Raw genomic sequence first — 26,346 nt, forward strand, 5'->3', positions numbered from 1 at the left:
CTTTTCCGTTCATAGTATCTTGATTTTAAAAGTTCAAAGCAGACAAGAAGTTATATCCCTGTGACTACGTTTACATGTCCGTGAATTTTAATATGAAAGCTTAATCTGTTCCCCTTGACATAAAGATACAATTCGTATCTAGATAATCAACTGTAAATTTCTTCTTATATCCAGTTCTGGCAAGACTCGATACGGTTGGAAAAGAGCGCATCAGACAGGGGAAATTCGTAATGCTATAGCATGAGACAAAGTGTGTACTCCGTCAGGAGAGAATCAGGGTATGAGCAGACAGACAAAGTGAAACTACATGAATTTTTATGAGAACGGTTCACGATATATTAGTGCGCAGTACCACTATTGCTGTTGGTCCCTATATTTTCCGTTCCGGTTTTCTTTGCAATAGTACTTGGGGAAAACGTGTATACAGATATCTATGTAAATTTTTCGAGAAGTAAAATTTGAAGGTTGAAATACTTTCCATTCGAGCCTTAGTTCTAATGCTCCCTGTTCGATACCTGTCTTGGTGTTTTCGTCATTGTTGTCATAGTATTGTTCGTGCGAAATAAAATAAATTCATAATAATACCTGATAGAAAAAAAAAGTATTATTTAAAAGCTATGAACCAAATGGAAAATTTTGGAAAGATCCCACTGAGCGAGTGAGTGAGTTGAGTTATGTGGATCAGTGAATTCGGTGCAAGCATTACAGTACATATTATCATATTGTAGTATTAAATATTGCGTAACCGAGACCGTACATACGAAAACTCGAACCAAAATAAATTATAAAATCAAAGAGCTGCCTAATTCTGGGGCAAGGTAAAACCGAGAGAAATAGTATCGGTTCAAATCTAAACGTGAATAAGTGACAATACTTTGTATCGGAAGGGTTAACAGGCAAACGCATTCCGGCAGGTACATAGGTTCCTACCTAAAATTAATCAGATATTAAAAAGATAAATCGATTTGACATAATAAAAGGGGTGAGCACAGTCCACCCCATTCTTCATTTTTATCTGAAACTTCATAGGGAGCAATTCTTATCAATTTACATTTTTCTTTATTCCAGTGATAATTTCTAGCATAATTTTTTGCTAGATAAATTCCATTCAACGTACAGAAAAGACCGACAAAAAATAAACATGATTACTTTGGCCCGCAAAACATTAACAGCTTCCACACTTGCACATAGGTGAGTATAATCTAATCAGAATGATTTGAATAATCTGATTAAAATTGTATACAAAGATTCTTGGAAAGTATGTTTACATAACCAGCATAAGTTTTGAGCGGTTCTCTGGAAATATTCTATAAAATCGATAGAAACAGATGACAATGTTTTGATTTGTGTACATAGATATGTTATAATCTGTGGATGAAAAGTGGAAAAAATTTAAGGGAATTCATTGGTCGTGATCATCGGTTTTTAAAATTCTCGACGAATAAAATTTATTCATCATTAATAAAGTTTTGAACATGATTAAGTTTAAATTATTTAGAAAAGGGACCTACCCTCCAGTTTTAATAGTTTCCGGAAAGACGGAAGGACACTATCGCCACCGAAAAGATCCGGTATAAGCCGCTGTAAACACTCGATTTAAAGACTGGACTGTACACTGGACTGTGAAAAAAACCCATCATATCAAGACTCCTATTAAGATTTTCACGGTGAAATTGCAGGAATTTCTATTAAAGAGTAATATAAACGCGTTTATGAAATCCCAATTTAACTACAAAGTACTCCCCCAAGATAGGGACAATATCCTAATTGTTGTACAATCTTGACTTCTAACAAGATCACCCTTAAAAGTTGGCCTGAAAAGTTCGTCGGCTAGTGGTAGTGGGGGAGTAGCTATAACCTCTTAGCGCTCATCGGAGGTTATCTGGGGGGAACCGGGGTGGCCCTTTGAGGATGAATGCCGAGTCTGCCCGCTATAGACAGTGGACAGCAACAAAAGGTTGTTTTCAAATTTAGCTGGAATTTAGGTTATATGTGGGTGCGTTCAAGTGCCTACGCCTTTAACACTAGGGGCGCCAGCTGTGTATTAGCCAATGGACTTTTCATCCCAAGTGTTACCTATACCCAAAAGATTGTTCGCAAGATGGGTAGCCCTTTATCTAAATAAATAAATTAATCTAGATATATAAATAGTATTACGAAATAATATTTGAATTCGAAATATATGGCAAATTCCAACAAAAAATCTTTTTCCCATAGCAGATACGATATTGCACGTCGTATCTCATCTGTCGTTCCGGATAATACATTCAACGAATTCGAGCTATATAACGAGCCACTTCTATCGTATAAAAAAGGTTCAAAGGAGCGTCAAGAAATCGAATCGAATCTCAAAAAGACTTCATCTAAAGTTGAAGATATACCAATTGTAATCGGTGATCAAGAATTCCGTACGAATGATGTACGTTATCAGGTCATGCCCCATAATCATTCGCACAAATTGGCCAAATTTTATTATGCTGATTCAACCCTCATACAAAAAGCAATAAAGACAGCATGCGAAGCTCAGCGCAAATGGGATAGGACATCGTTAAGTGAACGTGTAAGGATATGGCTTCGTGCAGCGGATCTTATGGCAAAGGAATATCGGCAGGATTTGAATGCAGCAACTATGTTAGGACAGTCCAAAACTGTTATACAAGCGGAAATAGATTCAGCTGCTGAACTAATAGATTTTATCCGGTAAGGAAATGTTAGGACAATGCACAATTTGACTTTGGATTGCATTATTTCAGAATGAACGCATATTTTCTGAAAGAAAATTCAAAATATCAACCAATTAGTGAAAATATTAAAATTACCAAGAATTCAACACGTTTCCGTGGAATTGATGGTTTCATAGCTGCCGTAAGCCCATTCAATTTCACTGCAATCGGTGGAAATTTGTCATATACTCCAGCATTAATGGTAGTTATGATTTTTGTCTTGAATGATAATTTGAAGAATAACTGAATGCTACCAATCTAGGGAAACTCTGTTTTATGGAAACCATCGGACACTGCCATTTTATCAAATTGGACAATATTTAAAATAATGCGCGAAGCTGGTGTTCCGCCGGGTGTTGTGAATTTCGTTCCGGCCGATGGTCCTGTATTCGGTGATACTATTACATCTTCACCGCATTTAGCTGGAATCAATTTCACGGGTTCAGTTCCGTAAGTGAAATCATAGGCTCACTTTACACGATCAGTCTCACGTCAGTCTGAATGACAAAATTATGACAAACTGATTGTGTAGTGTATTTTTATGGCAATGACTGATGGACTGATGAAAATTTAAATTTTTAAATAAAATCTGTCAGATTAGCTGGACTAAGCTGAGCGTAGTGCCGTTGTCATTGTGTTGTTAATCAAAACATGCCTTCCAAATGGATCAGATCTTTAAATATATACATCAAAAGTGGTTTTTTTGTCGTCTTGTTTATACTAAAAACACGTCAGTCCATCAGTCATTTCATCAGTCCATTTTTGATGGAATAACTTATGGCCGACAGATGCAATACTGATCGTGTAATGTCAGTCATGGGCTTCCTCAATTGAAAGATACCAAATTAAATTCCAATTTCATATTATCCACAGTACATTTAATCGTTTGTGGCGGCAAGTTGGTGATAATATCGATAAGTATATTAATTTCCCACGATTGGTAGGTGAATGTGGTGGTAAAAATTATCATTTCGTCCATCCATCGGCTCATGCTAAAACTGTCGTCAATGCTACAGTACGTTCAGCTTTTGAATATTGCGGACAAAAATGCTCAGCATGTTCAAGAATGTACGTTCCAGAATCACTTTGGCCTGAGGTATTTATATTTGCCGATTTTGAAAAATGTATCAGTTGGGGAGAGACTTCTCCGTTTTCAGATTCAAAACGGTTTAATCGATGAAACGAACAAGCTGAAAATTGGTGATGTTCAAGATTTTACATCATTCACTTCTGCCGTAATTGATAACAAAGCGTATGAGCGTATCACATCGTATATTGACCATGCCAAAAGCTCTAGTGATTTGAAAATTATTGCTGGTGGCACGTATTCCGATAAAGTAGGATATTTCGTAAATCCAACAATTGTGGTTACAACCAATCCGCTAAATAAAATAATGCGGGAGGAGATTTTCGGTCCAGTTTTAACGATTTACGTTTACCCAGACAAGGATCTGAAGAAAGCCATGGATTTAGTAAATAATTCAACGAAATTCGCCCTGACTGGTGCTGTTTTTGCACAAGACGAGTATGAAAGAGTTTTTTTTTAATAACAAGATATTTCAAGAATGAAAAGCGAAGACGACGTGTAGAATTAGGATCCCTCAATACTCAAAAAAAAAAAAATTTTCAGCTATGGTCAAGTGTTGGCCCAAATATTGACAGATTTTTTACGCTCAACTTAATTAGTAGTCATGTCAAGTTCTGCGAAATATATAAGGTGAGCGTTTTACATTTGCAACGAGCTTCAATCACGCTACCCCCAGAGCAGAGGTGAGGCAACGTCAGATGAGTTGCATTTGCCCTGACACGAAACCGTGAATCCATCTTCGCTTTTTATTTTTGAAGTTTGAGCTGTTAAACCGAAACGAGGGGTCCGTGGACATAAAAAAGAGGGAGTAAGTTGCTCTCCCTTTAGTCCAGTACGACATCCAAGTGAATGCGGACTTAGGATCCCTCAATTCTCAAACAAAACAAATTTCAAGACAATCATGACTTTATTATTTTAAGGAAATTCCTGTCGGAAGCGCTCGACGAATTCAAAATGTCTGCTGGTAATTTTTATGTCAACGACAAGTCCACTGGATCTGTCGTTGGACAGCAACCATTTGGTGGCGGTAGATTGTCAGGTAAGGTTTCTAATGAAAGCCAAAGGAAACAGTAATATCAGTAAAGGTGTCAAATTGCTTTCTTTTATTCAAGGAACAAATGACAAGGCCGGTGGTCCGCATTACGTTCTAAAATGGACTTCAATGCAAGCGATCAAGGAAACTTTCGTCCCTTTGCGTGAAATTACCTATCCCTATATGGAAAATTAAGTTGTCTCCAACAACCAGCGAAGTACTGATCCAATTTTTTAAAATAGAGCAAAGTGTATACACAACACAAGACACCTTACGTTTTTTTTCATTTGATAGTTAACGCAATGATGGTGGTCTGCATTGTGTTCTGAAATGAATTCAACGAAAGTGAATAGTGAGACCTTCGAAAATTTAGTTCTCTTCAGAAACCAATGAAGTACTAATCCGAGACAAAATTCAGTTCATTTTTTTTTGGCGAAGTTCAAAATTAACTAATGTTGTATATAGATCTACTTTGGTTTTTTATAGGTTTCATAATTATATAATATTGTGGAGAGTAATGCAGTAGGCGAAAAAAAAAATGAAAAGTGAATTGATCCTTAAAAACACCTAAATTTCGCTCCCATTTGTTAAGGTAAACCTAGTTAGGCTGGATCAGATCAGTACACATTCGACTGCACCACATCTTCTAACTAAGAGAACTAAGCGGCTCAGTGGCTAAGAAGAATAACAACGGAGACGATTCTGACACATTCCTTCCGAACGAAAAAAAAAAACTAAAACCAAAAAACTCAAGTACTGGGAATATTAAAATTGTTACTTTTCTGTCCAAGAAGTTTTAACTCTTTAATTTCCGAACCCTAAAAATTTTTCACACAAATCTGCAGAAATCGAAACAGAATACTCTAAAAAAATGAATATTATTATCGATCAGTGAGTTAGCACTTGACTATGTTACCATATTTGTTACCGTGCATAAATTGTAATTGAGAAAATATTTTTATCTGATATGAATGAAGAGGAAATGATAGAGAAAAACTTATACACTGTATAATTTTTTAGTGAAAGCTATCTCCAATTGTTTGATATTACCGAAATAAGAGCCGGACAAAAATAGGAATCTCAATGAAAAATCTCACTATGTCCGATTCTTCGATATAACTAAAACGAGAAAACGACAAAAATGGAATCTCAATGTCCGTTCCTAATTTATAAATGTTTTTTTTTTTTAAGTTTCTTTGTCCATTTTGAAGCATTCGAATTAATTTCTTTGTTAACATTAAAGTATTTGCTGATATAGTTTAAATTATGTATTTTGTTAATTCATCTTCTGCCATAAATTTTAGTTTTAGTATTTAATTCATCTTCGTTTCATAGTAGTAATTAAATTATTTCGATTATTTATATGAATGGACTCTGGAAGGAGAAGGCCTTTCTTCCACATTTCGATATGAATGTGGATATACTTTCTTTTTGAAATACTGTGTATATATTTGAATGTTTTTAAAACTTCTGTTGGAAGCAAAACAAAATTAAGACAAATTGAAGTAATTATTTCGAACTAAAAGACTTCAAATAAATATTCAATTGAAAGATACTACACTTCAAGTGGGAAAAATTCCAGAGAAAAAGCCTACTAGGTACTTTATAAGTATGAACTTGATCCAAAACAAAAGTCGAATTAGTCAAAGGGGCTGTGAATATAAAGAAAATGTGAAAAAAAATTATCTATATTTGAAACAATCTAAAAAAAGCCCGCGAAATAAAGCAGAGAATGAATATATGAAAAAAAATAAATCTCTCTCCAAACTATACACCCAAAATTATCTGGAAATTTTTGCATTTACTTCTTTCTTCCTATTTTCATTTTCCTTCCTGCCAGGAGTTTCTCTAAATTGTATTATTCCCATGAAATAGGACACAGAATTCAGATATTTTGCTGTATATAGTTTAGATATTTATCACGGGCTATACATCTGATAACATCATTTAAAACCACGCTGCACGAAAGAAATGTTAAACCGATTAGTTTAGAACTTTGAAATTGAACAAATAAACAATGTGTTTCCCAAAAAGAAAATCTTAGATACGTTGATATCAAGAAAAAGAAAAGATGGGGAGAAATCTGATTAGAACAGAATAGAAGAGAAAGGAAAAAAAAAATAAACTTTGCAATTTTTTAGGAGAAATTTACCAACAGTTTTAGTATTTGGACAATATCACACTCATGAGTATATAAGAATAAGTTAATTGACAGACAGGAAATTGTTGTAAATTAAAACATAAAAAAAAAAATAATTGTGCTGAGAAAATGGTCTTTCACTTCATTGTACGTAAGTAAATACTGAGTTACGAATCTGAGATGAGTAAAAGCAACTTGCGTGCCGGATGCACGCCAATGCGAATCACTGTAGCTTCTGTTTCTCACTTTAAGTGCAGGATGGAGTCAAGAAGGGTGAGAAAACTCAACGAGAAAACTGCAACGTCGAAGAAACGTGAATAATTAAAATAAAATGAATTATATTATCATAAAAGCAACAAATAGTAAAAAGTACACCATTCTGTATACGTGCAGGTTGCAGGTAGTTCTTGACGGATTCTTCCACTAACCTACCACTGGCCACTACCACCAGCGCCCCTTTAGGATCACGAAGGCGCTCAATCCAACGCTCCTACGGTTCCTACTCCGCTCACTGATAGGCTGTTTCAGAAGTTATTCATCGACCTTACTGGGACGTAACCACAAAGTAAGTCGGGAAACGTCGTAGCTATCGTTGCGCTTGATCACTCCTCGAAATTCGTTTTCGTGGAGCCGATCCAACGCTTCATGGCTGAAAGTATAACCCGATTTCTAGGAAAGAAGGAAGGAAATTTGGGACGACGTAGAGACCATTTTGGAGCGCTGTACAGGAAAGACACATATTGTTGATAATCGAACAATAACACCGTCTGATGAGCAGAGAATTTTTGGCAATTTTTTGTGACTTAACAGACTGATGACCATAAATCATCACCTGGACAACAGAATCCCTGTCACACTCCTAGACTTCGCGATCCGGCCAGTGTTTTATGTCATCTGGCCCAAATCAAGAAGAAAGGAAGACGGGGTGCTAGAATCGGCTCAAGGCTAGTCCTTCCCCGTTCATCCCGCTTGTGATTTTCGTCCCTTTGCTTATTAGGCCGTTTGGCAGTTTAACTCTTTTGGTGAAGAAATTTTCGGTGGTATCAACCCGCCTCGAGATTTCATGTTCCCAAGTGGGCTTAGCTTTTTTTAGTATTGAGTCTAGTAAGATCTCTGTGGAGTGACAGGGAGCTCCGGTTCCACATCCCCATCTTTCGTATCAAATCTTCAGTCCCTTGACGATGCGAATTACGGGGATTCTATGGCATTAATGGAAATTAAAAAAAAAGCCCAATCATAATTGAACACGTTTCTTTAATTATATTTACCTGAAATTAACAAAAATGTTAAAAACCACGCCTTCCTTTTCTTATCAAGTATGGAATATGTATAAATATTAAAGACAAATCGTAACCGTTTTACTTTCTGTACATATGTATATATACTATAATTAATGAATACACATCGAAGAAAAAGTCGTCGATTTTAAATAATTTCGCACCAGAAGATATATAAGAATATTTAAATACGTTGTGCTTATATCGGACGTGAACCTATCCGCTTCCTACGTTCAAGGATTCTGTGGATGCATTTTCTTTTCCATTTCAACTTCAACGCGAGCCTGATCAATTGTTGAAACTGTTGGTAACCCATTCGGCCATTCCAGTAAATCCTGCTCGTGTTTCATAATCATGTCGGCTTCAGCTAAAGGATCGGAATTTCTAATGAGCTTCATAAAATCCTTCTCTAAATTGATTATTCCCTAGTTTTTTATCGGGTTATTACCTCGTATTCTATGAATTTTATTGCCATAGGCTAAGTCTGCATAATAGGCTGTGATGAAACTTAGTGGTACTAATGGTGTTAAGACCCCTAAACGTTTTGTTTTACGATAACGTGATATGAAGCCAACAAGGCTAACTATGTAAAAATTGGTTATCCAATAAAATAGTTCACGATTTCGCGCAATATTCAAAGCTAATTCTCGCTCTTTGATTTGATAGTGCATTTGTATCCAGCGTTCCATCTAATGTGTAAAGATACACCAACAAAAAAGGAGAAAAGGACATAAAAACATTGATTTTTTTTATTTTCCCATCCTGTGTTCGAGGGATGTGAGTTCTATGATTATTACTATAATGAAACATTTAGTTCAGATAAAACTAAGCTATAAAAAACGAATAAAACAGAATGTTTTCGATTATGGCAGATCAATGTCGTACATGCATTATGTATATAAAATGAGCAAAATCTGAATCCCAGCACCGTCCTAAGGAATATATAAATGTTCAGAAAGGCGGTAAAAGGAGTTGTATGTATTTTTTTGTTTACTAAAAACGTAACGGTAATTAACGAAAAAGATAACTCACATTTTGAGCCCTCACTCCCCTATGTTTCACCTGGTATTAGTTAGTTAGTTTCAGCAATATCTAAGAGCGTTTCGCCTGAGCGTGGTAGGCCGCATGGTACGATATACTATGATCAGAAACTCGTAAATGCATTATGGCTTACCGCCTACAGCTCTCCTACCAAATCCTACTCTGCAGCTAACGAGAGAGGGTGTCGACGGGTTCTTTGCACCGAAAAACAAGGTGTTAAGCCATACCTGGCTGTAGGTATAAACTGAAATTGGCGAACGAGAAAAATCCCTTTGAAAAGAGCTCCAAATTTCTAAGATCCCTAAGCGCAAGCTCACAATGGAGCATCAGCGAATGCGATCCCCAAACGCCACTGAACGTGGATATGGAGGTGAACTTGTCACGGAAGGAAGTAATTCCCATAAGCTTGGTGAGCAAAATAGTAAATTTGTCGAGAGATTAGAGGACGCAAAAAGACGTTTCATTCATCAACCAATGAGAGCTTTAGAGCTCTCTATAAATTGAAGAAAGGAAGCTTTTGGAACACATGAGGCAAATGATCAGCGTGGTACCGGGCTGACCATGTCGTTGATTCAGGAGACCTTTTATGTTCCCGATCTACAGCAGCGTATGAAGAAATGGACCAGGGTTCGCGCTAAATGCATCCGGATGAGGGGCCAGATGGTAGAACCCAAGATGGCCAATCTACTGGTGGAATGAGTATCTCCTTCTTTCGAATTGTTGGCATTACAGCCCGCCGAAAGCTAGCCATTATGGAGGATTATTTCAGGCCGTAGTCCGCAGTCTTAAGCGCTGCGTAAAAAATGCCTTCACATACGAGGAGTTACATACAACAATCCGCTATTAGGAGGCCATCTTAAATAGTAGACCCTTGTGTCCGCTAACAGATAGCAAGTGTTAACTCCTGCACATTTTTTGATCCAGCACGCTCTTCGGATGCCACCAATGGAAGGTCTACCCGATACAAAATGATCTCTTCAAGTCTACGGGCTCAATTTTGGGCGAAGTTCGTATCTGGGGTACTTGGGGTTGACGGTGACAATTCACGGATCAGGGATTACTCAACCCAAAAATCTAAAAAAAATCAAGAGACTGCCACTATAAGGTGCCTAGGCTTTGAAATATCCTCCATACTGATATCAGTTCAAATTGACTGCAAAACTCCCTTTAAGTTCATCCTAGAATCATGAAATTTTGCAGGAAGGCAATAGACTATAGCATAGAACATGACTTTGGTGGAAATCGTACTATTACTAACCAATTATAATAAGTCAAATTGGTCGGATTAAATTTTAGATGCGAAAATATGATTCCTTGTCTATTTCGTTTAAGATTCGTAAGGGTTTTATTTTGTCCTTTTTCGTTAACTGTTTCACATTAGTCGCAGTCCGTTTGGCATTCACAAGACTCGCGAGCCTCGTGAAGTGTTCAGTTTGAGGTTTGTGTCTAATCGCGATTCTCATTTGTGATGACAGTTTTCGATCGCACTTCGCGTTGCTACTTCAAAAGAGACGAAATGTCAAATCAGTTGAGAAATAAAGACAACTTTCCTTTAAATCACATTGCATTGAATTATTTCATGAATAATTATCACCTCAAAATGTAATTTTGCCAGTTAAATGCTTACAAGCAAAGGGAACGACATTCATCGCGCTCGTCGTCGTGGGCTTTCTGAGCCTCGCGAGAGCCATACGGGACGCAGTTATTGTGTCAAAAAGGCTGTACGCTATGTTTTTGAAAAAAAAAGAAAACATATAACTCCTTCCGCCGCCTTTCTCAACACACTTACATATGTATTTCTTACGACGGTTTCCGGATTTCAATTTTGCTCACTACATATCAACGTTTGTGAATTATCTCTCAATGAGGATCGAAGACCAGCACCTTTATTCTATTCATTTCCGAAATGTATTCTTGATTTTTCCTAACGGTAATCTCATCAACTGGATTTGAAAAAACTCCTCCCATTGTTAAATATTTTTATATATTTATATTATTGTCAACTTTAATAAATGATGTTTAAGCGCGTCAAACTTTTGAGCTAAAACAACTTCAAACTTTTACGACTTTTTTTTTCAACCAGTTTTGCTATAATGGAAACGCGAATAAGCACATTGCAGTAACTGCATTGAAATACGACAATACAATCTTTTATTCTGTATGCAGTATGAAAATTATGCTAGTTCTCCTCCCCTTCAGCAAACTGAATCTTTTATTGTATTTCCTATTCTTTGATTCTTGCACCCGCGTTCGGCTTTTAGGAAGTTTGAATTGAATATGAAAAAAAGGAAAAGGATTGTGTCATTCACAAAACTGTTTAACACGTATTAGAACTACAAATCAGTCTCAGGGGGTGTTGCTTTTGCTAAATTAGACCCATGGCTATCTTCAAAAAAGGCATTTATAAAATTACACCAAAAATATCGGTCAACCTTCCTAGATTGTAATTTCAACTAGTCTAGATACAAATTTTTATATATGTTAGGGCAGGCAGTGTCCTGCAGAAATATCTTTCCTAGCAAATATACATTCAAAAGCGGTAGAAGGGGGCTTTTTGGAAGGTTTGTTTATTAAGCAGCACACAGACAAGCAACCTAGAAACCTAGTTGCCAACCAAGATACAACTCGGTTTGCCAGAGACCGCGAAACTTCAGTTCTTAGATCTTCAAAAGTATCGCCCGTACGATAACCAATTGTTGCTGCTTTGCCATGCTGAAGTTGCAAACAGGTTGCTAACTCGGGACTTCATCCAGAAATACAAAAAAAGTAGATATTCCTGCAACTTGAATCAGCAATCGCAATCTGCACGAAAAATCCAACAATGTAGGTTACTAGTCTGTCGGTTGCCTTAGACTGCAGGCAATAAGGCCTTCATTTCATAGAACGCATATAGTGATACCCACTGCGGTGTTTAAAAGAGACAGAGATACATACATCGATGTTGTCATTCATTTTGGTAGTAAACCTGCGCACTAAGAGGACCACCTACCCCATTTATGTAGATAATGGTGTTGACTTCTGTTTTTGGACTTTCTCCGTCGAGAGAGAGCACATGTGAGTGGGTGCCGGTATGACCGATACTAATCCATTGACAAAATCTCAATGCTACAGGGTGGCATGGAAAAAGAAAAGTTATTCAACGTTCATTATCACAGGCCTGCGACCAAAAAGCAGTTTGAAAAATTTCAACTGATTCTTATGTAATTTGATGTGCTAAAAATGAAAATGATATCAGAAAATTTCTAGGATGTCAGGATTTCTTACAAAATGTGATTTCACATTTGGCACACTTTACCTTGTCTAAGGCATGATATCTAATGCTACGTTCGGAGAGATACCAGACCCAGATGAAGATGGACCTCATGACGATCACTCCACCGCAACAAAGAACATTGTCATGGAGATCAATACGAAGTTTTTCACGCTCTCTCTTCAGAAAAGAGCAATATCCTTAATTATTCGTGGTCCTGACCGCACCTTCTCGGCAGAGGAGATTACTGAGGAAAGCCCAAGGTATCTCTTGTGTGCTGTCCGTCAAACCCTTCGCAACATCGAAGGCGAAGCAAGAGGACCGCAGGCTGGACCAGTCACTAGCCACTTTTGACACTCCTAAAAGTTTGAGTGCTGGTATAATTCTCAAAAAGTGGTAAGGGGATTTTCTCCCCTGGGATATATAAATATTACTGGGATAATTTCGTGGAATGGAAATTATTATAATGTTCTTGTCCACCCGGTACTTGATCGTTGGATATGGTCAACTAATCGTTATATGTCAAGGAGAGCACTACAAGTGCAAAAGATACGACTCTCACTAGAGTATCTACTCACGAAAACTGTGTTACCAGAATTATCAGATATCACAAAATGTATTGAAAAACGGAAAATATTCAAAGATAGTCTCTCTAAAGATAAGAAGGGACTCTGGAAATGGAAGGATAAGAGGGCATCCATTAGAAATAGGGTCAGAAAAAATAAATATAGTATTCAGAGTTTAAATGAAAATATCACTTCAACTAGTAAAATTTGTAATGAAACAATTTACATGCCCTTTTTGAAATTATCATCAATCAAAGTACCCCTTCAACTGCCTGCATTAGACGTGTCCTTTCCGAAAATCTTAAACGAGTTTTCGTGAAAATGTCGTTCGTATCTAAACCAGCGTAACATCTGTCATGTAGACGTGGTAACATTTCAGGCTGCGTCGGACGACCAAACACGTATTTTGGATGTATTTTAATAGGCTTCTACAAAACATCAGAAAAAGATTCAAATCGAGGCTTTAGTACATGAGTATCTTCCCAGTTGTGTGGATTGGGGGTGACGTTATTTTTTTCACGTGTATAAGACGTGCGTGTGCGTATATATTCATGTGCATTTATTTTGTGAATTACCCGCGAATACCGGATATCTAAATATAAAAATCCATTCAAAATATCCTACAAAAAAAAAAATAGATAATTATTTAACAAGAAACCGAGGAGTTTGATTTACAATAACAACTTGAAATTCAAGAAAAAGATACAACTATCTTTTTTTTATTTGTATGTTGCACAAGGCATTTGAGATTTTCTTTTTCGCCTGACAGTCTCCAGAAATTATATTGAGTAGTTTGGGATCGTTCATGGTTCTCTGGTTTAATTTGATGCTTCAAGTATCTTTTTTGAAGAATAGCATCGACGCAGCTAAAACTCCATGTCTAATTTCCAGGAGAAGTTTAGATTTTTAACATAGTTGAGTGGAGATGTAGTTTGTTATTTCAAAATAAAAGGAGGGATTTCTACGGCTTGAATATTTTGTAGGATGTTTAGTATCTTTTATTAATTTCGTGAATTGAGTCAAGTACTCGAAAGAGGCGCGAGTAGTACTTTTTCCTTCGTTGTGAAGTATGTCTATCGCGAAGATAGAGAAGATTGGATGTCCAGTTTAATGCGGCTATATATGTATATAGACAGTATACATAAGTGAAATATCTTCAATGACTGGTTGCCTTCCCAAATTGGAGTCGTTTTGACTGAAGGACAATTTTTTAGAAAAAAAAAAACACATGCCAATGAATGCAAAAGCTGCGAAAAAGCTTCGCTTTCGATTCATATTATATTGCGTCCACCGTCACCACCCCTTGTTATGACAACCACTTTCGCCAAGATGCGACCAAAGCTTCTAGTTAATATTAAGTTGAAAATGAAATATCAGATAGTACGATATCTAGCGCAAATAATAATTCTGTTTTGATTTCAATATCTCTCGATTTTCGAGTATTGGCATTTTAATAAGAAATTACGTCAGTGAAAATATATACTCCTTGAGGTGTTGTTTACATGTTTTTACTCCCATTTTTTTCCCGCTTTGAAATTCAGATAAATATGTTACGAATTTGTTTCAATGAACCGCGGCAAGGATAAATTTATCGATGTGTATAAATTTTTTTCCAGTGAGCAATCGTAAATGAGTGAATTATAATTCGTGTTCCAAATAAGCAATGGCCCTCGATGAATCTGAAAATGGTGTTGTCACGGTTGGTAATAATATGAAAGTTGGTAACAATACAGTAACAAACCAACAAGAGCAAGATATAAATAATCGTTCAGGACATCAACAACAAACTACGGAGAAAACATTACAAACAGCAACAAACGGTTTGGCAGCAAATAAGAAAATGCAGCAGACAAAGTCAGGAAAACAGGTAAGTGTCCATGTCTCATTCATTCTAATAATTATCCTTATAATATCTGAATATGATAAGCACGTTCTTCGTCCTGGTGGGAAATTATTTTGAAAAAACCTGGGTAGTTATCAGGTCGCTTTTTAATAGTTGTGGCTTGTGTGTTCTCTTTCGTATTGATATCGTCATACAACCTCTATTCGAGGTATAATATTCCTGAAGTTTTTAAATAAAAAACAAACTCCTCACAATGTGGCCTAGTGCGACAAAGCAAGCATAGTAAGTCACTATCTCTGAATTTGTCAATTAAAACTAATCAACTCCGGAAAGAAAGATATCCCCGAAGCAGAATATAGTGTCCAAAAACAAGTCAACAAAATATGAAAGGATCCAGTTGCAAATAATTGTTGGCTGCACCGCTGCTCTGTGATGTTGATGATCCTCCTGTTTGCTTCCTTGTGGACTGTATGGAATCCACGTAGTCTCTTTTTCTTATTCTTAAGGCTTAGTATGAAACAAAACCTGCCTCCTGTCTCTTGTTTCCGTGTAAATTTACCCCAAAGCGACTAAATCTGTTACAGCGAATGGGGCCGATTTCTATTAAGTTTAAGGCGGAAGGGGTGGTGTTATGTAGGGTACCAAATGAAATGATTGAAACATAGGGGACTGAAGACTCAAGTCGTGCGCCCTTAAAAGTGAGACCAGTCTGGCCACGAAAATTTGCTGGTGCCACCATAAATTCGAAACTCAAGCGACTAAATGTGCCACTCGATGCAATTTCAATACAACAAAAAAGTATTCTCGCTGGATGCCTTGGCGACGGCTACTCGAAGCGCAGTACCACGTTGCCTTACAATTTTCGATCCTCTGAGCGGGCGTTACTTTCTGGTCGACACGGGCGCGGAGCTGTCGGTTCTGCCTAAAAGGTGCGTCTCGTCTAGCTGTTGCAAAAGAAGAGATCTTCGACTCATGTAACATGACCTTCCAATAGTTGGCGAGGTTGCAGGCGTCTGAACGCTCAGACAATTCCTGACGGATACCCTATTCCACTCATCTATGTCTTTGTGCATCCATTGACAAACTGCCCTGTTTTTACGACCTTGGATCCGGCCAAGACGTATCACCAAATCCCCGTAGTTCCCCTGCACACCTGCACCCACTATATAAGGCCCCCTGGAACTGGGTGCTGGAGCGCTCCTTCAAGCTTGTCATTCGGGGCGAGCCCAAATGACTCTCCTTGTCGAGGCTGAAGGCCTTTGTTGAACCCGGGAATGCCCCAAAAAAGCATCCGCGGAGCATCAGGTGTGCTCAGTAACCCCATTGCCGCGATCACATCTCGGATTTCTCCGCTGAATCTGTGCAGTTTTAGCTGGGGACGGAGTGATGTGGCGGCATATCGGAGGCAAGAATCATCGACTGCATTGTCGGCGGTGAGAATACCTTCTTCTGGTTCCGAACGCCAGCGAGTGCGTATTCTCCTGGTTTTGCCTTCTTTTCAACTTGTTGAGTGTCCTTAATATCGAATCTATCATAAACCCACATTCCACGGGCAATATGTAAAAAGTGATAAAAGCGCTAAAAATCCGACGCTAAACGGGAATTCCAGCGATATATATATATACATTCTGGACCTAGGCGAAATAAGATGGACTCTGGAGAGTACTCCTCTCCCTCTTGCGGCAATGTACTTTTTTATTCCGGAAAGCCAAGTGGTACCAGACGCGAATCCGGTGTCCCGATAATGGTGGCAGGTTCGTGGATTTTTGCAACTTCCACCGCCTCGTCATTGGCCTCGAAAGGGATTACCTTCTAATGGTCGTTTACGTTCGTTTGCGTATTGCATCCGCCTAAGTCTGGTGCAAATCGCACTGTTACTAACAAAGTTATGATAGGTCAAAGCTGTCACTACAGTGCAAATTCTAAGACTTTGAATATCAGTAGCATCCAAAAGTGGACATTCTGGAATAATATATGCACATACGTACATTTCGTGCTAGGTACTAATAGGACAAAGGAGAGGGACATGTTTCTGAAGTTGCAATTGCGCCAATAATGGTCCCTGCTCCACAAAAAAGGCCACTGAAAAATAGGAGTTTTTTGAGGTAGCAAACTTATCAATTGCAGAATCTTCGCGCCAGTGGAATAATCTTTCGACACGTACGTCTTTTTCGATTGTGGCATCGAAGTGGGCAGTTAGTTTAGAGGAATTTAACTTAATTTAAGGAAGGTCAACCAAAGGGTTGTCACAGGACAACATGACCCAAAGGATGAACAGTGCACTGTGCACCCTTGCATACCTAATGACCGTACTGACCCTACTGAAAATGCAGATTGAAGCTATAACTCCCCCTGAGATGCAACTTGTTAAAATTTCTATCGTGCATAATATGCATATACACCATATATGTATTTTCTTGAACGTGGTCGACTGTTTACCACCCATTACCGCCTACACAAACACCATAAGCACAACACCTATATGTATACGTTTGTAAAACTTCGATTTAAGATTGGTATTGCATAATTTCAAATTTTAAATATGTTGACCGGAAGTTGTTTAGCAACTATAGTATCTATGGAATTGAAACAAATTAAGTTAGGTTGCCTATTCCGCGCCACCGCACACTCTCTTCCTATTGTTGTTATGCGGTGAATATAAAATGACATCAGCAATGACGATATCCATCTAACCGTGACTACATATCTTTTCTTTTTTGTTTGTATATTAATGCCGGCATAGCAGGAAATATACATAGTACAATATTTAGGGACAAAAATGTGCCAGGTTGCTTGAGGTCGAATGGAATAAATATAGTGTGGTGCCCGTTATGTAACTTTTTTTTTTATTTAGATGAGTGATTAGTGGTTTTATGCTGTTTATAGTTTATTTATTCTAGATAATTTGCTTCTTATTTGATTCTACAGATAGATTGAAACCGGGTTAGGCAATGTATTAAACAGCCTTGGAAGTCGGTCCAAAGTTTCACCATTCTTCACCAAGGGGATAATCAATTTAATAAGGTATCTATTGCCCTTAAAAATAACGACCAATTGCTTTCCACCATTCACAAGGGCTTACCAGAGCCATGGAGAGAAAATCCGGGCCCAGGGTGAAAATTATCAGGAAGAAACGAGACCGGGGGGTGAAAATTATACGAGTCTGGCGTTATTATGCGGACTCTTTTTATCCTTTCTTTCCATAGAAATTTATAGTCCGGGCCCGGTTGGAAATGACCCCTCTCATCAGGCCTGAGTGTTACACTTTGCTACAAAGTCAACCTGAATGTGATACTTCTGCGGAGAACAATGGTGAAGACTTCAAGCACGAAATTTGTAGTATCTTTATTAACATTAGGCAGGATACAGTTGAGGCAGCCTGGAGAAGTCAGGCGGCTCTCTAAGCTGGTTGTGGTTTTGAATGGCATTGAATCCGTTGGCTCATCTGTTGTATGGAAGTAAACACAGATTCCACATTGAGCTATTTATATTGATGACATCAAAATATGCCAAAGACCAAAAACGAGCTCCGCTTCTGGACATCAACATCTAATTCAGTAGCGACATCGTTATGCAGATGCTTTTAAAGAAATGAGAAAGTAAAAGATACAGCCAAAATGACATCAAATTGTGGGTATAGATTCGGATGTTGTCTTCAAAACAGCAAGATGCACAACAGAGCTAGTGTATAATTGGGGATCACTCGGGTAATCGTGTCTGCGAACGATAAAATTTTGCCGAAGGGAAACCGGAACATCTGAAGACTCTGAAGGAAGAATATCGAGATCTCTCAACTAACCTTAAGAAGGCTATACTGAGAACGCAACAAAAAGAGAGTGGACCTCACTTCAACAAGGCGTCTTTTCGATCTCTAAGATTACTGAGGAGGAATTGCTGGGAATTGGCGGAAATATTGTAGATAAGAAAACTTTAGAATTGGATAGAATTCCTAACATGGTTCTGAAAGTGACTCCTATGGCTAGGCCCAAGTAATTTACAAGCACATTTGAATCATGTGTAGTGGAAGGATTGCTTGCTGTTTCCTGTTTCTCAAAGAACATCTGCCCTTTTGAAATTATGAGCAAGTTTGCGGGTGCTCTATCAGACTAGCAATATGGGTTTCAGCGAGTCCATACTACGGTGGACGTAATACAAAAGGTCTTGGATTTGAATCGCGAAAATTTGGCATATAGCAAGTGCTGCGTGGTTATGACGCGAGATGCCAATAATGCATTTAATTCAGTCAACTGGGGTTAGATGAATGACACCTGTGATGTCTTCGAATGCTTAGCTGCGTTAATTAAGAGTTACTTCTCGGAGGTTTCTTCCCGTGGGTAATAAGGAAGCAGTCAGCATTGCAACAGAGTCCCAAATTGCAATGCTCCATGGTTTCCTTCATAGGTAGGGAAGGTATTCGGAGGGAAGCTGCTAAAATACGATGTAATATGATTGACATTCACCCCGTGGTGGAACATAGTGCTTCAACAACCCCTAAGCGGCATCGTTCATAATTCGTTGTCGTCTACGGCCAACCTGGCCTGTGTGTCGACCAACTTCAGGATAGCGTAATACCTTCAATGCTCTGCCCATCAATGCAGATAAGGATAGTGGGATGTCCCCTCAGACTGAAAACCTCGATTTTGTTGGTGTTAATTATCAGTTTGACTGCGATGTCATCAGCGTGGTCGAGAAACTGCAGGTGCAGCGATGAACAGCTCTGCGGGGAAACCGTCAACTCCAGTGGCTTTGCTCGATTGATTGAGATGATTTTCCTTCCTTAAAAACCATAGTGCAGCGTTCCTTCCACCTCCTGAGCTGCTCGTTATAGTAGATGACAATTGGGCCGTTAACGTCCCCCCAGGACCAACGGCCAATTTACGACCTCATGCAAGGTTTTTCTGATTCAGTTCTGAAGTCATTGCAATCTACAGCAACCACCGCTTCTCTGACCAGCGCAATAACAAGTTCAATTTAATTATGACGCACACTGCGCACTTATCGATATTCTCACAAACATCAGGAAAGAGGGACGCTTGAAGCGGCCAAAATGAGCGATAATCGTGGGAGTATGGTAATTCCGGTAGCCAAACTTCAAACATGAGGCGTTATCTTAGTGGAAAACGTCGCCCCGATTTTTATTAACCCTGACTACAGAAAGTCCTTGAAACAATCGAGAATGCGGCAATATATTTTTGCACGGACAGACACATTTTGCAATAAAACGGATCATCGCTGGGATGTGGACTGCATGTGGATGTGGATCCTCAACTCATCCTTTTCAAGTACAAACTTAAAGTATACAAATTCTGCATTCGTAAGCTGAATTCAAATATTACCAACGGAGCTATTCCTTTACAATATGTTCAGTCAGGCCTGGCGAGAAGAGAGTGGAAAGAGGGAAACTTACTAGCCAGAGTACTACAATTTTAATTGTATCAGATAAACTAGTAGTTAAAACAGTTGTACATATTCAACTAAACAACAAAATTACCATATACGTGCGAATTATACCGAAAATTATACTTAAAATTCCATTCTATGAACGAAAACGAGATGATGATGAACTGTGACGCATACGTTCTTATTTTGCTAGTATTGGATACATACGGGATGCTATTTTAGTAGATCGAGTTTGAGGAAAATCTAAATCAGAAAATTTCAGCTTAATCACATCATCATTTTCAAAGTGGATCAGTGTCCCGCCCATATGTTCGTCTGGTTGCTTGGCATTATTGTAAAACGTGAGTAATCATCGATTGAGCAGAACAAGAAGAATTATTTACAATGAAAATCGAAACTTTCAACGCAAAAAAGAAAAATCCAAGAAATTGTATACAAAAAAAGCGAAGGTGATATATACTATAACTGGGTCTATATAAATTAAAATGCAAGGAAAGGTTCAAAGGTTCATGTTAACATGAAACAGCCGTTGGAGTGAAACCCGAACTTATTTCGCGTCTTCTGTATACATTTTTCAAATGATAGCATGGAAAACTTGATGGCATTGACGAGGAATCGTTGAATGTGCCTTAGATATCCCAAGATATGACGCTCTTAATATTGGCGATAAGTGTATAATCCATGCCTCGTGGGAAATTAGGTGAGATTATAAGTAATCTCTCCATGCTGTCTCCCCAGCTATTCCCTAATAGTAGACATTAGCCTGTGTGTCCGGGCCTTTCCCGAGCATTGCCAACGCTCCTGGTGCATATTTACAGATCTCTTCCCTCCGAAGTTCTCCGACTGCGATAAAGGAGAGTTTGTATATATTCGTCATCTCATCTGCTAGGATGTAAATTGGTATCATTCCCGAGAGGACGTATCCTGCCTCAGCTGAAACGATTCTGAAAGCAGGACACACCCTCCTATAAGCCGCTCTTAGTTTATGGGCATCAAATTATATTTGAAATGCCCTACACCGAATTTTAGCTTCATAAAGCCAGATCCAGCTCACCACCCTGGCAATAAGTAGCCCACAAATATACCACAGCCTTCCCTTGTTCGGCATAGTTCTTGCCAGAGCGTGAAATCACAACTAACATTTTGATTCTTCCGAATATAGCATATGGGGTATCAGCAGGTTGCCACTCCCACGAGCAATGCGTTCCTTCATCCAAACAAAACGACTCACGCCATTCATAAACCACCCTCCCATCAAAATCCCTCTCCTATCCTATCCCTTTTTAAGGTTTTGTGTAAAAGTGAACCAACCTTAATATCGGTGAGTGTCTGTCTGTTGATTACACGCATTTCTTTCGCAAATGGTTGTACCTATTGACACCAAATTTGGTGGAAAGGTGGGAAGTGTGAACGCTCACGCATTCAGTTACATCGCTCTACGTGGAATTTAAGCGGGGAGGGGGTTGTCAATTTTTTTCCACCAAATATAATCATGTGGGCTATCAAACGAAAGGTCTCGGTTAGTACCTTCCAAGGATCATCTTATTTCTGATGTCTGATGCAAAGTGGGGAATGCAGAGGCTGGAAAGTGATCATTTCTTTCACGGACCCATTCCCAGAAACTACCCAACCAAAAAAATCATAAAGCTGCCACTATATCCTGTCTAAGTTTTTCCTAGAATCAGAATATAAAAATTGGATCAGCTGTGCTTGGAAGGGAATCCTCTAAGCTGTGGTAGAAATTTATTAAAGATTTCGCAAAAAGAAAAAAGTTAGAGCCCAAAGTTGAGAAAGTTGGAGTTCATGGTTATTTGATCTTTACTTGCGATTGTTCATGGGTGGCTCTAATAATTTCCCACCCAAGTTTGATTTTATATAATGCCTTGAAAAAGACCATAAATAATTTATTTTTATATATACTTCCTAAGACCTTATTCCTCATTTCAGACGGGATTTTTTTTATCATGTTATCATCCTGGATTATATATATTCAGCATGTTAGATATTTCGAAAATCCATATTTATGTTTTTATAATTCTTATCCACTTTTTGCCTTTTAGTTTCTTTGCGTTCCGATTTATTCTTTCTTCCAAAATATAAACATGTCTCATGGTTTCCCCGGCGGTATTTAATATCATGTAATCACCGCTGACATCATCAATGCGGTAATCTACAATATTCGGATTGGGGGCATGAGGCAAGTTAATGTGACTTGGAACATAATAATAATATGTGCGTTTGAACATGTCTTTCGAGAATTTTTTTTCTTTCTGCTCTTCAATTTTTGAAGCACGTCAAAGACAATTAACGCCTTCAATGCGACTCAGTGTTAATTTAAGTAGGTGTATGAGCTTAGTCATTCTGTATACATTGTTTTTCTTTTTAAAGAGAGTAAATGAGGTGTCCACTACGAATCGCGAGGAATGGTTACCCATGAAATTTGTAGGTGTGGTTAATATACTGTCATCACGAAAAATTAACAATATACAAGACTGATTTATATGTTGATTGCACACAAATTACTTTCTATATATTTAATTTCCGAAAACATAAATAATTATAATGAACCAGGGCTAATCTTGTATATATTATAAAAGTGTTAATTCCACGAAAAAGTAGCAGCCAACGGCATGGCGGTCAAATTTTATTGTGGTAGACGTAATAAAACACGACAAATGCAAATAAAATTCAATGGAGAAGCTACTTAGCGTAGCACCATCTACAATTAGATTCGATGGAGAGAAAGAATGATCTCATATTTGAATTTATTGAGTGTGAATTGTATCAGCTCACATGCCATGGAGAAAATAAATATTTAGGAAATCATAGAGAATATACTAATCAGGCGAATAAACAAACATAATTATACACATGAAAGTCGGCAACAGGCGTAATAAAGTCATCATTTGGATATAATATTCCCATGCTCTGACGTTTATATTAATTTGTAAATTTATAGATGAAAAAAATATTAATCGTTGAATTATATCAACAACAAATGATATACATATGTTGGTCGATATCACCTAAATGAGCCTAGGCGAGGAGTTTCAGCTCAGATCTTTCCGAGAAGCCTCATGTGTTTCTAGGGTAACCCACTCTCAAATAGTGGATTAGATTGCATGGCATAAAAGGCAATCGATTTGTCACTCTTTCTTAAAGGACTATTTTTGTTTTAACCCCATCATAAGCTGCTATAAAACAAAAAACAAACTGATGATGATGGTGATAAAATCTATCCATTTAAAATTGGTACACGCTTCTTTAATGAGTTCTTAAAACTTTAATTTCATGGTTACAAAACGTGCGATTTAGTACTGAAATTTCTGAAGCGATCTATAACTAATTCAACAAAAATATTTCCTTAGTTTTAATGAAAATTTACTGTACTAACCTAACTTTGGTCATACATTTTTGAATTTTGGCAATTATTCAAACTTTTGAACTGCTTTTCCTATCTTTAATTGGAAAAACTACTCCCAAAATTCTAAAATTTAATAATAATAATAGTTTAAATTTAGACTAAATCAGTTGTGCTGTGCTATACCCCGCATCTACCAAAAATATTTTGAGGAAAAGTTTTTATTATCCCATTTTTACTGTATTTCGAAATAAGCTTATAGGATCAAGAGCACCTTTCACACTCAGAGGACAATTAGTAGTGTTTTTGTAAAATTGTGATTTCCCAGAAATGAAACATTGATATTGATTTGCGTTCGTCGAGTGCCCTCACGGAAGAGAATTTACAACGCATAACCGACCTCCTGGTAGAGTCCCCTGAAACGTTTTCGCATAAAGGCTGTCTGCAGACGGATATGTCGCGATCCCCATTCATACGAGCTAGACGTAAATTGAAGTTTCAATATCATCGATCACGGTTAATGCATGCCCTCAATGAAGATGATCCGGACCGAAGACTGCAGCATTGCGATCTTGACAGTCGATCCTAAGTTCTTTTCGAATATCCTGTGGTCAGACGAGGCTCAGTTTAATTTACCAGGACACGTGAATCGTCACAATCTCCTGAGAATTCATAAATCCGCACCTTGTTTGGAAGCAGCAGCTAAACCATCGAGGATTGGCTGTGTGAGGTAGAAGTTCAGAAGCAGGTGTTTACGGCCCTTATTTCTTTGCCGGCAATGTCAACGCTCACAGCTACCTGGAGATGCTGGAAAATTACTTCCACCCAATAATATAGCAGCTTCCCACTTTTGATGGCCTATAATTCCAGCAAGACTGTGCGCCACCGCATTATGGAGTCATAGTCCCTGGCTACCTAGATGACGTATTCCAAGGACGTACTAGCGGTCGACGTGAGGCTATTGAATGGTCTCACCGTTCCTCCCACCTGACCCCCAAGAATTTTTACTTCTAATTGGTCATGAAGGACAAAGTATTCGCTCTTAGGCCACCCACTCTGCAAGCGTTGGAGGCGTACATTTATGACGCTTTCGTGATTGTTTCACACATAGGCAATGCGTTAAGTAGTCATGCCCCAAGCGACAAAGATATTGGCGATACCCTCTGTGTCCCTGGACACAATTTAAATTGCCGAACTACAACATTTGAAAGGATCTGAATCACGTTAATGTGTTGGGCCACAATAATATGATATCGCCTTCACCTCTAAACCCCTCCTTGGATTCGGATTTAGATTTCTCGCGGACTAATTTCCGTTACTCCTTGCTTTCTTGGATTCCTGCTAGGTTAAGTATCTTTTAAATTTTGATGTTGATTCATTAATAAAAAATGTTCGTTGAAATAATTATTTGCCCATGGAATTTATGTTAATCTTGAATTATTTAACGAAGTTTATATTGAAAAATCAACTCGCTATCTTAATTCTACTTTTCTTACAGGCGACTGACGCTAATATATCATTTTTAAGAGCTGCACGCAGCGGAGATAAAGAAAAAGTGATTGAATTCCTAGAATCGGGACAGGTTGCCGACATTAATACGTGCAATGCGGTGAGTACAAAGTTGAATTAAAAATTTTCCAACAAGCACCTTTTTTATACTAAGAGAAAGGACGATCAAAACAATCTGGTTTTTTATGGGGTTAGTTAGGAATAAAAGGAGTTGTCTGTGTTTTATTTTTTACAAGAATGTAACGTACAGTCTGTGAGATAGAATGCAAAGAAAATCATCGAAAGAATTTGAAGTCCGTAACCTGACTCTAGCTAGAGCTGGACAATTGCAAAGGAAGTGTCTGGGTGGACCATTTTTTGGGGACCTCAGAGATATTTTTAGCTATAAGGTGGGAGAGCTGCTTTCTTTCTTGAATGCTAGGGGCTGGCTCCGACGATCTGAGCCGACAGGACTCTGCCTTCCTGCTCTCTTAACAGCAGCCGCGGTTCTCTTCACCGGCAATGCAGTTGGTGGTTCTTCCCTTCGCTGTGCCGCCACGTAACTAAGAAGGGATTATGTCAAGTAAAATTAAGACGGTTTAAAAGTTTCATATCGAAGCCTAAGAAGTTTGGGGTTGTTTTTTTTTGGAATTATTTTTTGGTAGTGATACGAAAATTAGAGCTTAATTCATAATAATCTGATAATTTCAGAATTTAATACTATTTTATTTAATTTGCAAAATCTTTTCAATGAAATGAAACAGAATGGATTGAATGCCCTTCACTTAGCTGCAAAAGATGGTTATGTAGATATCGTACATGAACTTTTAAAGCGCGGGGCAGCAGTTGACAATGCAACAAAAAAAGGAAATACAGCCTTACATATTGCATCGTTAGCCGGTCAAAAGGAGGTCATTAAATTGCTATTACAGTATAACGCAAATGTTAATGTACAATCATTGACTGGCTTCTCACCGCTTTATATGGCAGCTCAAGAGAATCATGACGCTTGTGTGAAATATTTATTGGCAAAAGGTGCCAATCCATCGTTAGCAACTGAGGTTAGTTCTTCTTTCTTTCCTATTTCCACTATAGAACTCCTCTAGTCTCCTGTAAATCTACAAAATACGTTTCTTT

The 26,346-nt window shown here is 38.0% G+C and overlaps 3 protein-coding genes across 11 annotated transcripts in view; 2 read left to right on the forward strand and 1 right to left on the reverse strand.

Annotated features, from left to right (window-relative positions):
• Positions 1 to 310: 310 nt before the first annotated feature.
• LOC119661044 (delta-1-pyrroline-5-carboxylate dehydrogenase, mitochondrial) lies at positions 311 to 7,113 on the forward strand. Of its 3 annotated transcripts, XM_038070237.1 has the most exons (10): positions 311 to 662; positions 729 to 914; positions 1,069 to 1,191; positions 2,218 to 2,700; positions 2,754 to 2,925; positions 2,986 to 3,173; positions 3,597 to 3,819; positions 3,881 to 4,248; positions 4,731 to 4,849; positions 4,923 to 7,113. In XM_038070237.1, the coding sequence occupies exons 3-10, from the start codon at positions 1,142 to 1,144 to the stop codon at positions 5,036 to 5,038; spliced, it is 1,719 nt and encodes a 572-aa protein (XP_037926165.1). In that variant the 5' UTR covers positions 311 to 662; positions 729 to 914; positions 1,069 to 1,141; the 3' UTR covers positions 5,039 to 7,113. The 3 variants fall into 3 exon arrangements, with proteins under 3 accessions (XP_037926165.1, XP_037926164.1, XP_037926166.1); XM_038070236.1 differs by having other exon boundaries at positions 311 to 914; XM_038070238.1 differs by having other exon boundaries at positions 311 to 914; positions 2,221 to 2,700.
• Positions 7,114 to 8,217: 1,104 nt separating this feature from the next.
• LOC119661051 (plasminogen receptor (KT)) lies at positions 8,218 to 11,814 on the reverse strand. Of its 3 annotated transcripts, none has more exons than XM_038070255.1 (3): positions 11,715 to 11,814; positions 8,709 to 8,949; positions 8,218 to 8,627 (listed from the first exon to the last, which is right to left on the reverse strand). In XM_038070255.1, exons 2-3 carry the CDS (start codon positions 8,947 to 8,949, stop codon positions 8,494 to 8,496), a joined length of 375 nt encoding a protein of 124 aa, XP_037926183.1. In that variant the 5' UTR covers positions 11,715 to 11,814; the 3' UTR covers positions 8,218 to 8,493. The 3 variants fall into 3 exon arrangements, with proteins under 3 accessions (XP_037926183.1, XP_037926185.1, XP_037926182.1); XM_038070257.1 differs by having other exon boundaries at positions 11,734 to 11,802; XM_038070254.1 differs by lacking the exon at positions 11,715 to 11,814 and adding an exon at positions 11,186 to 11,708.
• Positions 11,815 to 13,408: 1,594 nt separating this feature from the next.
• The window catches only part of LOC119661039 (ankyrin-2), a 28,684-nt gene continuing 15,746 nt past the window's right edge, over positions 13,409 to 26,346 (forward strand). Inside the window, exons 1-4 of one of the 5 annotated variants that reach the window (XM_038070214.1) lie at positions 13,409 to 13,648; positions 14,734 to 14,984; positions 25,220 to 25,330; positions 25,974 to 26,270. In XM_038070214.1, the coding sequence (XP_037926142.1) occupies positions 14,781 to 14,984; positions 25,220 to 25,330; positions 25,974 to 26,270 (612 nt within the window). In that variant the 5' untranslated portion in view covers positions 13,409 to 13,648; positions 14,734 to 14,780. Of the gene's footprint in view, positions 13,655 to 14,115; positions 14,609 to 14,733; positions 14,985 to 25,219; positions 25,331 to 25,973; positions 26,271 to 26,346 lie in introns of those variants that run through there. The other 4 variants (XM_038070213.1, XM_038070216.1, XM_038070217.1 and 1 more) reach the window with 4 other exon arrangements.

Source organism: Hermetia illucens, chromosome 7 (assembly GCF_905115235.1).
Source record: "Hermetia illucens chromosome 7, iHerIll2.2.curated.20191125, whole genome shotgun sequence".
In the NCBI taxonomy this organism is placed as follows: domain Eukaryota; kingdom Metazoa; phylum Arthropoda; class Insecta; order Diptera; family Stratiomyidae; genus Hermetia; species Hermetia illucens.